This window comes from Macrosteles quadrilineatus, unplaced genomic scaffold (assembly GCF_028750875.1).
Source record: "Macrosteles quadrilineatus isolate MER2022 unplaced genomic scaffold, UCM_ALF_1.0 Scaffold_1__1_contigs__length_201487025, whole genome shotgun sequence".
NCBI lineage: Eukaryota > Metazoa > Arthropoda > Insecta > Hemiptera > Cicadellidae > Macrosteles > Macrosteles quadrilineatus.
The window spans coordinates 144,160,599-144,175,665 of NW_026542594.1; the positions used below are offsets into that span (position 1 = coordinate 144,160,599).

Sequence of the window (15,067 nt, forward strand, 5' to 3'; positions counted from 1 at the left end):
TGGAAGGCTACCACTTTGTGGCGATTACAGATCATGTTGCTCTCAGCTGGCTCATGAAACTACGTGAACCGAGCGGTAGATTAGCTCGGTGGGTCATGGAGCTCCAGCAACATGATTTTGAAATCAAGTACCGCAAAGGCACGTTAAACAGGGTAGCCGACGCCTTATCCAGGTATCCAGTGGGCCTGGGGCCAAGTGATTTGGGTGACGAAGCCTGTCTTGACCCAACGGGGGTGGCTGCCGTGGAAGATAGTGAGGCTGTCGAGGGTGACAAGCCATCAGTGGACTCTATGCCGTCAGGTGATGAAACTGGCGCGTCTACACTCGTTCCTGGTGATAACGAACCGGACGAGGAGTTCATTAAAGATCGTTGGTACGAACGTATGTTCGCATTGGTGACTAACCGGCCCGGTAGGTTTAAGAATTACTGTGTTAGGGCTGGACAGTTATACCGCTCCTTTGGCAATGCAGAAAACCCAGTCTGGAAGATGTGTGTTCCCCCTGACCGGGTGCGAGCTGTCTTAGAAGAGAACCACGATTTACCGACAGCAGGGCATCTGGGTGTAAAGAAGTCAATGGCCCGGGTGGCCGTTCGGTATTACTGGCCGGGTTGGAGGGGAGATGTCAAAATCTATGTCCGGAGTTGTCCTCAATGCCAAACCTACAAGGTGGCACAACGAAACCCGCCGGTAAAATGTATTTCCGACGCCCAAAGGGTCCCTGGTCAACAATTTCTGTGGATCTCATCGGACCTTTGCCAAGGACACGGTATAACCATCGGTTTCTGGTGGTGATACAAGACACGTTCAGTAAGTGGCTGGAGCTAGCTCCAATAGGAGCCGCAACCGCACAGAACGTGTCCCAGAAATTGAAGACGGTGTTGCTGCGTTATGGGGCTCCAGAGGTGATGATCTGCGACAATGGGACGCAGTTTGTCTCTCGAATAGTCCGCAGCCTGGCCGCTGAATGGGGCGTGCAATTGCAAACCACTGCCCCGTATAGCCCTCAGTCAAATCCGGTCGAGCGTCCGAATCGGGTTGTGAAAACCATGATTGCCCAATTTGTGAAGGACAATCACAAGGGGTGGGACCGGCTGTTGGAAGAGTTTCAGTTTGCGGTGAACACCGCTAGACATGACTCAACCGGATTCTCCCCGGGGATGCTCTGTTTTGGGAGGGAGTTAAAACCCCCAAAAACGATTTATGGGACGTCCTTTGAGAGCTCCGGGGAGGAGGCTGAACCGTCGGTGGGTGAGGTCTACGAAGGTCGTTGCAAAACCTTCCGGGAACTCTATAGCCAAACCCACCATAACCTCAAAGCTGCGTACCAACGCCAGGCCAAATATTATAACCTGAGGCGGCGTGAGGTGACGTACGGGATCGGTGACCGGGTTTTGCGAAGAGCGCACGTACTATCGTCCGCGGCGGATGCCGTGGTAGGTAAACTGGCTCCAAAGTTCCACGGTCCGTGCGTGATTACCGGTAAACGGGGGGTGAATGTCTACGAGGTGGAAGACGTTACCTCTAAAACCCCTCATGTGGTTCACGTGAAGGATCTGAAGCCTTTTGTGGAAAGGGTGACTTAGGTTTTTTTTAACCCTAGGTGTAGAATCTTTTTTTGTTGGTTTTTTTTTGCTCCCCGAAGTAGGAGGGGGGTGTAATGGGTCAAAATTATAGAGGGGTTAAGTTTTTGTATTTATTATTTAATTATCAGTAGGCCTATTTCTTACCTGGTTGGTGATAGTGGTAAACCTATCATGGTAAGGTAAATAGGCTGTTCTAGGCCTATCCTAGGGTTGAAGTAGGGATAACCTCACTTTTGGCAAAATCACTAAAGACACTATTTTTTTAGATTCACAAGTCACAGTATTGCATCGTTGTGTACAAAACGAGTGATAAACCGTTTCCGTGTAACCCCCATGCCTAATATACACCTTTGGGAAGTACGGTCAAAGTTGTTGTAGGCTAGGGTGGTGAACCGCGATCACAAATACAATATCACTACATAACATGCATACACTTTGTCGCACACTAAGCTACACGTCACGGGTGGAAATTATACTTTTTGTTTAAACCAGCAATGATATTTAAGTTCCGCGTATAATTTCACAGTCGGCGCAGGTGAATAACAACATTAACAACATAACCTGTACTACTAGTCGGCTGTCTTGGCGTTGTGTTGTGACAGCGCCAAGTTTGAACTCGTGACGTCACCGATCAGCTGGTAATTGAATCAGCTGATTCCCCATCCCTAGAGGATTAGGGAGGGGGAAGTAGTGAAGATCCCTTGTGGGCAAGGGATGCGACGGGATTCTAATTCTGCGATTTCCAGTGTTAGGACGTGTCTTGCTTTGAAAGAGTGATTGCTTTAGTGATTTTGCTAAACGTGTGCTTTAGTGTGTCAGTGAAGATCCCTGGAGTATACAGGTAATTCGCCGGCTTTATCTTAATAGTGTGTACTATTATTTTTTATTATTTAGCGATAAACCCTCATTTTATCCTTTTAAACATAAAACTCACGGTAGGATCTTTGTCGGGTGTTAGAACTTGTATAAGTTCGCTTTAGCGTATGCTAGGGCTCCCGTGGGTGGCAATAAAGAGTTTTAGGGATACAAATTTCGTTTAATATTGTGTTTACAATATATATTGAGGGTGTCGGGGTTATAGCGAGTATTTTGCCGGGATATTCAGTAGGTGTTTAACTGCTGCGGCAAAGCGGGCAAAGTTGAACCCGTCTCTGCAGGTCGTGCAAACACGAGGTCGGGTGGAGCACGCTAAGTATATTCAGAAGAAATATTCTAAGTGTTGAGGTTGACGAAACTTCAACATTAAATTGTTTCAAAATTTCGTTGAATGGTTTTTCATTATTTTTAAATTTAATTTAATTAGCTGTTCCCAGGTGTGAACGATGATGATGGTACAGTAGCGTTGTTGGTTACCGGTACTGAGTTCACACCTGATTCACACTACATTTTTGCGTAAATACAAATCTGTACCTGTGCTAGGTTGTTGAGTTAATTAAATAAATTATTTTTATCTGAACCCTGGAAACTTCCCAGCACGCCGACTTGAGCGATCCGCTGGCGAGAGTTGGTGACGTCTTTCCCGCTTTAACCACGTAATAGCGCATATATTCCGAGCGGGAAAAACGGCACGTTACAAGCCAGTATAACAAAATTTGGCTGCCAGATTAGGGTTTAATGGGTTTAGCCCCAACAAAATATATTTTCTTCAATTGGTTACATTAAAGGTTAAATTACGGAATAGATTAGATACTAGAATATAAGCTTTGCTACGATAGAATCTGTTTCCTTATCCTCGAATGAGCCCTCAAAAATATTTTAGTACTTCTTTACCCCCACTCTGTTCACTAAACAATGTTATATATTACCGTGGTTTACTTTATATGACAATAATTCTAACACAGTTTCAAAAATTATGATTACCAAAACTAGTTACAGTGGAGTCCCGATAATCCGAACTTCAGTAATCCAAAACTCCGCTTAATCCGAAACAAAAAAAATATATTTTTTAAATTTTTTTTATAAAAAAAATTAAAATTTTGAAATTTTTTTTGAAATTTTTTTAAATTGTTTGAAACTTTTTTAACTTTTTTGAATTTTTTAAAAGTTTTTTTGATTAAACTTTTAACACAGTTAGCTGTACCTTGTCAACGTATTCTGTAGTGGCCGGGCGAGATAGACTTTTTTGTAGAGTATTTTATTAAATATTTCACCATTTTTGTTATTACTGTAACATTTTTCATTTTCGTTCGCCAAATCACAAATGGATTTTATTACTGTAAGTGATAATGCTGCAGCCACTAGGTCTAGCCTTAAGTAATGTGAAAAACAATCCTGGGCTCGTGCCTGCGTCCTAAGACGAAAAAAAATTTCTAAAAATAAAAAAAATATAATTTTTTTTTCAAAATAAAAAAAAAACAAAAAAACTTTTAATCCGAAATATTCGGTAATCCGAAATGGGCCCGGTCCCAACCATTTCGGACTAACGGGACTCTACTGTATAACAAATTGATAAATTTCTTTTATCTCTATGCCTTTTGATTCAATAATAAATACCGTTATTATTGCAACTGTAATTAAGTTTCGGATCACATAATTTTTCAGATAGTGATGTTTTTTGCACAACAGTAAAGACGAAGTAATGTACCTGACACTGACTGAAGAGGTAAGGATGCTTGCGACCAGCCGTCTGCTCAGGAGATAGCCATTGTAGAGCAAAGGCATCAGGGTCAGTCTCATACTTCACTAATATGTCCACTCTGAAATTGGTCATTACTTCGAATAAATAATAAAAAAACTAACTAAAATCAATAAAAATCTTTAAAAACAAACCTACAAAATAATGCAAATTTATTTGGGCACATTATTGAAAAAAAGAATATTATTTAACATGGTTTCTTAATATAATTACTTCTCAAACTCAACAGGAAATGTATTTTTTGTTTTCACAGTGAAAGTATAAAAAACATAGTAATTATTCTCAGCAGACGATAATAAAAATTTGATTGAATTACATTAAAGGAAACACTTTGTTACTAGGTTTTGGTACTTGTTTTAATTTTGTTTGAAAAATTGTGGGAAACAAAACTGTACAAAACACCTCCACAATTTTATTTAAGATCATTTTATAATCTTCAGTTCCTCACTTAACTACAATATAAGCTAAAAATAAGTTATAAAAATATTAGGCTGAGCAAACATTAAGAAAACGAACACAATTGATAATTTGTAAGTGTACATGTGATAGATATTGTTGATATGATTTAAGATTAGTTGAAGAACTCTGAAAAATCGTCGTAAAAATTCAAGATTATATCATGAGTAGTTCCATAAATCTTTGTCTGCTTTTTAGGAGACACTAATGGCTCTGTTTAAAACAGTAAAAGAAATCTCGACTAATAAGATTTGAAATCCCCTGGCTACATTTAAAACTGTGATATCTAGGTTATCATACCAAGACTCTACCTATAGAAAATTACAGAGTACTACTCCAGTAATAATGTATAACCACTGTGTGTTAATGGTTCATAAATACATGAGTTGGTTATTGTAAAGATAGAATCACTCTTTCGACAAGAAAGATGCAACTTATTTGCTCCTCTTTAAATAGTCTAGTAATCATGCTCTCACTCTCTCTCTGTCACTATTGAGGTACTGTATATGCGTTGTTAGACCGTCCAACTGTGGAGAGACTACTGTATCTACGAGGGCTATTCAGAAAGTATGGAACGTTTCGTTCTGGTGCCGCTAGGCGTGCGCCAATCTCCTAAATGACAACTAAATTATATCATTTTAAGTATCTGGTCACATCACTACACTGTATTCCAATGTCAATTTTTATGCGATATGTAAGTTTAGGGGCAGGTGGTGCTTATTTTCTTAGGGGTAAACCTTTTTGACATTTTGGAACAAACAACTTTATGTTACACTGGCATTAAAATAAAATTTTAAAGGAGTAGGAGAAGTACCAATGACAAACAACACTTTTTCTTGGAAAATAAAATTATTTAATACACACAAGAGACAAAGGCGCAATGGAAGGAAAAGAATATCTAGATGACACACCATCCTGGTGAGCAAATGTCCATCTTAGGGGTCATTTAGTTAGCTTAGTTAGTTATAAACACTGATATTTTTGTGCAGTTACTAGAGTAAATGATCTGATGAGAGTCAATAAAATGTTACCACAATGTAAGGTTTCTGTGCTTTCCATTCTAATTTGTTCTTTAATGTTGCATTCTTTTTGTTTGAATAAATAGTTTTTGGAAAACAAGTCCAGAGTAAAAAATATAGGAAGGTAGAAAAAATACATTTCAGCTTAGTCTTGCACAAATAATGACAGTATATTTCCTTTAAACACAATACTGATCATCGATTTATTTAAAATATATTTGAGTTTGGCAAAACATAGACAGAAAGGTTATTAAAGATTTTGTGTGTTCATGACAGTAAATTTAAAACTGACAGTATACTTTACACATCTAAACATACCACTTACACCAACGATAACAAAGAAATACTTCACTTACAACGCTAAATAAGGAACTTGAGGAACAAGGAGGAACTTGAGGAACAAGGAGGAACTTGAGGAACAAGGAGAAAAGCAAAGGAAACCAATTATGGATTTAACACCAATCAAAAAAAGAAAGAATAGACAATAATATGTGGATGGAGTAAGTATACACTTAAGGAAGAAAAAAACAAAAGAGGACCATCTAACAAAATAAGGGAGAGGAGAAAGAATACAATTGTGAACAAGATTGGTGATCATCTGAGTCAACTAGGGATATCATAAATAGAATATTTAATTAAAACCCTTCAATTACAAACCAAAAGGGGGGAAATATTCTCAGACCTCCTTTGAATCTTGAAGGAAAACACCTTATCAGAGAGGTTAAGAAGTTACCAGTAAGACATGTAAGGATTAAAGCCAGACAAATCTTTTGAAACAGATGCAAACAGAGCATGAGAAAAACTAAGCAAAACTCTGGAAGGTGTAGGATGTCTTATTTATTATTGGCCTGGGAAGAAAAGTTATCACAGCACAGGGGCTTAGGTAAGCCATTGTATAGCTCTAACAGCAACATGGAGTTCTTGAAACTAGAAAAAATAAAGAACGGCTGGGTGATTGTAGAATAAGGCCAGTGGGCAGACAATGCATTAGTTGGCTGGGTTTTGGGTTTGGAGCCAGCAAAGAAAGGTACTTGAACCAATACTAATAATTTCAATAGCAAACAATAAATCCTCTGATAGCAGATAGCAGTTGACTTATTTATGTTAATTATTTATGTATAGTAAACAAAATATTTTTCCTACAGTCACCCGACAAAGTTTGCTTCCTTGTACTGTTTATAGCACAGAAAGCTGCTAATTGCTGCATATTTAGACTTTGTCGTACGGTTTATACTTTGGCGCACATCAGGATTCCAACGAAACAACACAAAACAGCGTGGTTTTATTATGCACGTACTCCGTGTACGCTTAGAAATAGGTTGGCAACACTTAAAGATAATAATACTATGAGCAGCTGATTGACTATTATAACTACTATTTAACCTGTCATTTTGTTTTTATAGTTTCGGTATTTCTGAACTTTCTGGACTTTTCTTTTAAACGTTTTTAAAACATTCCTACGATCTTAATAAACAAGAAAATACCTTTAAAGCATTTTTTTTAGGCGCGGAAACCACTTCAAATTACAAAAACATACGGAACTAATTTTTCAAGTCGCTAACCACATTGCTTGCCGAGGAAAAAATAGCGGAGTGATACGGACTACTTTCTCTAGGGCACCTATTTATGTTGCCAGCTGAACCTAAAAACGTGTTGTATAGTGTTTGAAAGACTAATTATTTATATGCTTTATAGTGACTGTAGGAAAAATATAATGTGTAACACGAGTGCAAAAGGCCTTTGCTGCACTCGAGATCATTCCGCACGAGCCACAGGCGAGTAAACATTGCTCTCGTGTGCAGCAAAGTGCCACTTTGCTCACTAGTTACACAAATAACTATTGCTTAAATTTATACAAATTTGCTTATTTCCAATTGAATGAAACAGCACTTAACGCTGGAAAGGGAGCCAAACCAGTTATATGTCGACCTTCTGCTAAATCTGGCTACTTGATACAGCTGGAAAGATATAGTATTGAGAAAAAGCCTTGTAAGGACACCTGCTGGTCCTAAAGCACTTAACGCTGGAAAGGGAGCCAAACCAGTTATATGTCGACCTTCTGCTAAATCTGGCTACTTGATACAGCTGGAAAGATATAGTATTGAGAAAAAGCCTTGTAAGGACACCTGCTGGTCCTAAACCAGTACGGCTTTAAGGGAAAGAAATTATCTAAATGGTATGACAGATTATAAGTACAGAAAGGGAAGCAAAAGAAATGTGTTGAGAGTAGGGATGGACGGGTCCCGAAATTTCGGGAATTTTTCGGGAAAAAAATATTCCCGATTATCGGGACGGGATTACATTTGACTCGGGAATTTTTCGGGACGGGATTTGGTCCGATCGTCGGCGATTTTTCCGCTTCGCGAGTGCCGATATCGCCGTTATTGCGAGCGATAGGTCCGCGAACGCAGGAGACGAAGTCATACCGACGATCGCGCCGTGACCGCGGAGTCCTACCGACGATCGCGCCGTGACCGCGAGTCATACTGACGATCGCGCCGTGACCGCGAGTCATGACGACGATCGCGCCGTGACCGCGGAGTCATGCTGACGATCGAGCCGTGATCGCGAGTCATACCGACGATCGCGCCGTGACCGCAAGTCATACCGACGATCATGCCGTGACCGCGAGTCATGACGACGATCGCGCCGTGACCGCGGAGTCATTCTGACGATCGAGCCGTGATCGCGAGTCATACCGACGATCGCGCCGTGACCGCGAGTCATACCGACGATAACCCCGTGACCGCGGAGTCCTACCGACGATCGCGCCGTGACCGCGAGTCAAACCGACGATCGCGCTGTGACCGCGAGTCATACCGACGATCGCGCCGTGACCGCGAGTCATGACGACGATCGCGCCGTAACCGCGGAGTCATGCTGACGATCGAGCCGTGTTCGCGAGTCATACCGACGATCATGCCGTGACCGCGAGTCATACCGACGATAACCCCGTGACCGCGGAGTCATACCGACGATCGCGCCGTGACCGCGGAGTCCTACCAACGATCGCGCCGTGACCGCGAGTCATGACGACGATCGCGTCGTGACCGCGAGTCATACCGACGATCGCGCCGTGATCGCGAATCATGACGACGATCTCGCCGTGACCGTGAGTCATACAGACGATCACCCCGTGACCCGCGAGTCACAAGTTACTATAGGTACCTGTAAATTGTTACCCATTTTTTGGTTTTTATAGATCAGTGCCACAAATAGTAAAAATTGATTTTGTATGTCTTTTTTTGGTAACTGCAATACAGTACTTTCTTTTTATGCACAGAAAAAAATCCCGTCCCGTCCCGTCCCGAAAATCGGGAAGGAAATAAAAATCCCGTCCCGTCCCGTCCCGAACTAAAAATTCAATCCCGTCCATCCCTAGTTGAGAGTGTAGAGTTTTTTTATGTACACTCTTTTCAATAGACATACATTATGTTTCAACTTACACCAATTCACAACATTAAGGGAGGGGGTAGAGAAGCGACAGTTCTCAATAGTTAGTAGATATGTACAATAGGCTAAGCAAATTTCCAGTTTTAATAAATTTTAATACATTTTCGTACAAACAAATTCAATCATAATATGCCAAAATTTACACTTCAATCCTCCAGGCCCAAAATATTATTAGCACAATGATAATTTGATTGGACTGATGCAAAGAAGAAATAAAATTGATATTTTGTTTCTTAAAACCTACACAATAAAATCTTCCAAATTTGAGGATTAATAAAAAATAAACGGTATCAACAATCTGACACATACTTTCTCCCATAAGCTTGTCAACAACCTTTATCATTGACATGGATAAGCGGTGGGAATAACTATGATATTTTATGGGGAAAATCACCAAAATTGCAATATAACTTAAGCATAATTTTTACAGCAATGGGTTGCACTATTTAGTTAGGAATGATAAGGATCATAAAACATCAATTTTAAACAAAACTATCTTTTTGACTAAAATCCAATATTCTCATTTTATAGTTTTTTTAATGGGAAAATAACACAAGTTACAATAACTTTTTAACCTTAATTTTGACGGAAATAGGATTTGTATCATTTTGTTCAGGATTTAAAGGACTAAACTTCTCCTTTACAGTGATATAAGACAATGCTTTAAAGGAAAATGTATTATGTCCTCTAGTCTAGTTAAGTGTAAGCTAAATAACATTACCAATGAATTTGATGTATTGAGGTCTGTTATTGAACAAAATGATAAAATGATTGCTAAGCTTAACTTAACACAAACAGACATCACTTTAAAAACCACTTTTTTGGCTTCATGGGGGCCCAAAACGCATACATCCACTCAAAACTCAACTCAAAAATTTGGACGAAAACAATACTTTCTCCTTTTACTATGGTATAGCAGAAAGTAAAACTTTATCAATTTACTCTTCAAAAATATAACCTAATACAGAATAAAAATGTAATTATTTATTTACTTTTTTCACTTCAATTACAATTTTTTATTTAAATTTAATTTCAAAAACACATTTTGGAATTTTTAATGTTTTGACAAATTCCAAAAGACTAACTTCTTGGAAGCAAATTTATTTTCATAGTCATATAAATCTATTTTAGTTAACTTTAACTAGATATATCAGTCTGTTTTATCTAGCCTAGACACACATAACAAATAACACTTTAGGCTTCTAAGGACACTACAAAAGTTATAGTGGACAGTGGACACAGACATATTTCAATTAAGTTTAAGGTATTAAAAACTTCCCTTTGGGAAAATTTGTTTAGTATCCTATCCATGGCCACAGACATGGTACTAAAAGGTGATCCCATGGCCAGAATGTACAGGACGAGGAGTTACTTTAAGTGGGTCGCCAATGAGGAGGCATAACCACCTAGCCTGCCTTATACAGACTGAGTAAAAGAAAATATCTAATAAATACATCACAATAGACATCACAACCACAAGGAATAAGTTATCATACAAATTATTAAAACAACTAACTACTTAGGAACATAACAAGTTATTATTGAACATAGAAAAGGATTTCAAGGATTGAGGAAAATGTTGTCCATATTCTCCAGATTTTTTTTATGTGCAGGTGTTGTTGAACAAGTCATGTTTCCAGAACAGGATGAATCAGTGAATGAAGGAGTGCCTTCAGACCAAGAGGAATTGGATCGATTTATTGACTCCCAGACTACTTGTCTACTTGTGCTAGTCAGTAATGATTCAACTCCTGATGTTGATGAACTTGATTCTAGACTAAGTGAAATTTTGCTCTCAGACCATTCTTCTAGTTTGGAATCAGATACACTTATAGAGTCTATTTGTTGTTCTTCACTGCATCTAGTGGCATTTACCCTGACAAACTTTTCCTGACGAGATATTGGGTTAATAAGGTCATGCGAGCTTTGATTGGCCTTAGAAGCTTCAAAGATTGAAGGAGGGATGGTAGGATTTGCTGGATGTGAACCTATAGACTTATTGCCTTCATCACTATTTTGTGGTTTAATTCTCAATGTTGTTTTCCTCCTTGAAAGAGAATGTTTCATTGATGAAGGAATTCTCTTAAACACTGTGTTAGCCATAAAGTGCTGGAACCTCTCGGAATAAAATCCTGGCCTGTGAACTGAAATTGTATCTCCGTCATGCAGAAGTGACTTCCAAGCATGTTCTAATTTCTTCTTTAATCTGTAACTTTGTAAAATGTCAATGATGCCAATGAACAACAATAATCTTTCACGTTTCATGTTCCTAGCTGGTATCCCTCCAGCAGGAACATCTTCCTCATCATCTCCTGGTTTGCTTTTGGCCTGGATGCTCTCCATAGCAGTGGAATGTGCCATTAGACGCTGTCTGTTAGTTGACTTGGATCTTGTTGCAGTGGATGAGCTTGTGCCATTCAAATCGCCACCAGCTCCAGATTCTGATACTTCTCCTGAAGCTTGCTCTTCTACTGAGGCCTCAGCTTTTTCTCTCGCGGCTTGGTCCAAGTTATGAATACCAATTAGTAGACTGTAATCCATTATTTGGAAACTTTCTAAAACCCTACAATCCCGCTGTATTGTCTTGATAAGAGCAGTGTGAGTTACTGCTTCAAGAAACAACCCCTCAGGGTGGTGTTCCATAAAATCTAAATCCTTAAAAGTCGGAGAGTTTTTCTTTCTTTCAGGTTCTGAAGCTTTTCTTTTAAACGTCGAACCTTTCAAGTCATATTTTTGATGAATTTTAATAGCAGATGGTAGCAAGTTGTTCATTGCGACAATCCTGATATTCTTAGAATTATAGTGATAACAATACAGACCAAAAAACTTAGGTAAAAGAGTACGAGGATTTTGATTTAAATTTAGATAGTATCCGGGAAGAAGTTTTTGTAAGAATTGACCTTCTTTGTGTTGTACTGTTTTTATTATAAATTCGTCATCCTCAGTCAAATAGAAAATAGAGCCACTAGCACCAGGATTTGATAGTTCTCTCAAAGGAACACTACAAAAAGACATTAAAAAATCTTCTGTTTGGATTCCAAAAAGATCACGAAAGTATCTGAATGCAACTGGAGCGTATGTCTTGAACACAAACTCTGTGTAGCGATGGGCTTGAGTTAGGTTGCTTCCTTCAGGGGGGAAAGTAGTGGCCTCCACAGTCATGAAGTCTTGCATGAGCAAGTCCCTTTCTGGTGTAGAAGCCAGACCCCCCACAGCATGCTGTATCCCTAGTTGAATAGAGCCCATAATCTGCGAGGTGTGAATCTTCTTATATGTCACTTCCCCACCCATCCCCACTCTTCGATGTCCAAGTTTCTTCTCCTTCTCAGATCTGCTCCTGGACAGGCCTGGAGATGACGCCCCATTGTCTATTGGCGACAGTGAACCGTCCATTTTGTCTTTGCTGCTTTCTTCACCACCTGTTTGAAACAGTAACCTGGTACTTCTTAGAACTTACAATCTCGTAAACTATGAATAACAATCACAGTTTTTGTCATGCATGCTTTAAAGTCTATGTTACTTTTTCTGTTTTCTGCCAAATAAATTTCCTGAGGTCAACTCCATTAATAAGATTTGATTTTTGGCCCGAATAAGATATATAATTTTATAGATAAATTTCTTTAAAGTTGAATTGAAAATTGATGAGAATTGTCAGTAATAATTTGTGTGTTTTGTAGCTCATTGTGTGTGTTAGTCACTGGTTAGTATGATGTAATGTTTTTCTATCAAAAATTTAACAAATTACGGTTCAAAGTGGTATGGCACAAAAAAAATGTGTATTATTTTATAACATCAAATAAAATCATCCAATTTTTAAGACTTCATATATTTTATATATACTTTATAATATCAAGAGACAATTATTTTTAAACTAAATATGTGTTAGAACAGTGCTCAATTGCCACCCACCAAGCAATTACCACTTCCAGCAATTTACAGTACAAAATCCCTAAAGAGGACTTATTCAACAAAGGCTACAAGAACCTTGGAGGAATTTGGTGTGATTGATTTCAGAGAATTTGTTTTATGAAGATATCAATAAGTTATATAAGCCCTTTCCACTTGTATGTCACAGTGTCCGCAATATTCCGTTCTGCCTGTTCTACTCGTATGTTGCTGCCTCCGCGGCATCAGTGTTATTGACTCCAAAACAAAGTTTTTGTACGTATGATATTTTTTATGTAATTGTCATAATTAACACATCGAATATAATCAACAATAATAAGAATATCATTTTGATTTTTTGAGATCGTATTAAAAAAAACAATATAATGATTTATTCAGCTGTGAACTTGGCTCGTGTATGCATTCATAGAACTATTGTGTTATGTGTGTCGTCTGCCAAGGCTGCATCTGTGTTTGTGACGTACAATGTCAGTAAATTAGTTGAACTAAATAAATTGTATATTTAATTATTTATCTTGGTTTCCTTTAGGTAAAGTGGATGGATAATAGTATATTACGTTACTCGTCCTGAAAATAAGTGTTTACCGGACGAGTGTAGCCGTTCCTGTGCGAGACGAAGTCGGGTACGGGATTACCATACGAGTCCGGTAAATACATTTTGGACGAGTGACGTACGATAGTTTACGCCATACTACTAAATCCGTTCAAATCTTTATATATTACCACCAACTAAAGGACAAAAAATCACTAGTCATAACCTCTATAGAGGTTATGTTTTTGTTATAACCACCAAATACAGTATAATCAGCTGATTGGTTTCTGGTAAAACTCATTACAGTACAGTAGTACGCAATGAAACCCCATTTGATTAGGCTGGAGGCAAACATCTATTTTCTGGACTAAATCCTTGCATGGGAAGTTTGTCAAAATAGTGTAGTGTGCCGTAAAAGTGATTTTTTATCCTAAAGACATACTAACTTTTTTACAAATGTGCAATCAACAACACTTCAATATAGTAAATTTGTTTATTTTAGCTCTACAAAATGGTTTGGAAAGAAATAGCAAAATTTTATGTTTTTAGGGTAAAAACTGGGGAAACCGGCCCCCCATAAACCCCCGTTCCCATAGTTCGATCATGCTGGTTTGCAAACTCGTTTGAATAAATAAAGGTTTAAACGTTTATACCAAATTTCATTAAAATTGGATCATTTATGCTCAAGTTATCGTGCTAACGGACACATATAAATGTATTGTATATATGTATTCATATACAAATATGAATTTGAACGGATGATATTTATGACCTCTGGGGACCTCAAAACAAAAAATTAAATCAGTCCTGGGTCCAGGTCTTTTCATGAGACCTACGGTTATAGCTTATTCTCTATATGAGAAATTCACTAACAAGAGAAAACTATTAAATTGAAAAAAATATATACTAAGATCATGAGTGACCAAAACACACAGACAATACAAAAGATACAAATAATATAAAAGCAATGAATATTGATACAAGACTGTTTTGAGTGTTTTCTGGTCTAAAACACAGGTAGATTTGTCTCCTTGCATTATCTAGAGTAGGGATGGACGGGATTGAATTTTTAGTTCGGGACGGGACGGGATTTTTATTTCCTTCCCAATTTTCGGGACGGGATTTTTTTTCTATGCATAAAAAGAAAGTACTGTATTGCAGTTACCAAAAAAAGACATACGAAATCAATTTTCACCATTTGTGGCACTTTTTAATTCAATTCAATTATTTAAGATGGGGACGCCACTATGTGCGTATTTTAACCCAAATATGAGTGAAGGATGAGTGTAGGATGAGTGGCGCGATCTTGTAGTCTTGTTAGTGACTAAGGCCGACATGTTCCTTAGACACAGCTGTTAATTAATAGCCCATACAGCTAATGGCAACTAAGGGACCTACAGTTTATAGTGGAATCCGAACCACATTTTTCCTTGTAATTTACGAATTGGTCTAATTATCAGGATAATACTGCGGATAGTCGT

At 38.3% G+C, this 15,067-nt stretch overlaps 1 protein-coding gene across 2 annotated transcripts in view; it reads right to left on the reverse strand.

Annotated features, from left to right (window-relative positions):
• Positions 1-15,067, reverse strand: part of LOC128986249 (leukotriene A-4 hydrolase-like) — an 82,845-nt gene that overhangs the window by 36,074 nt on the left and 31,704 nt on the right. Inside the window, exon 4 of one of the 2 annotated variants that reach the window (XM_054406518.1) lies at positions 4,170-4,281. In XM_054406518.1, coding sequence (XP_054262493.1) covers positions 4,170-4,281 — 112 coding nt within the window. Of the gene's footprint in view, positions 1-4,169; positions 4,282-9,082; positions 12,568-15,067 lie in introns of those variants that run through there. The other variant, XM_054406509.1, reaches the window with a different exon arrangement.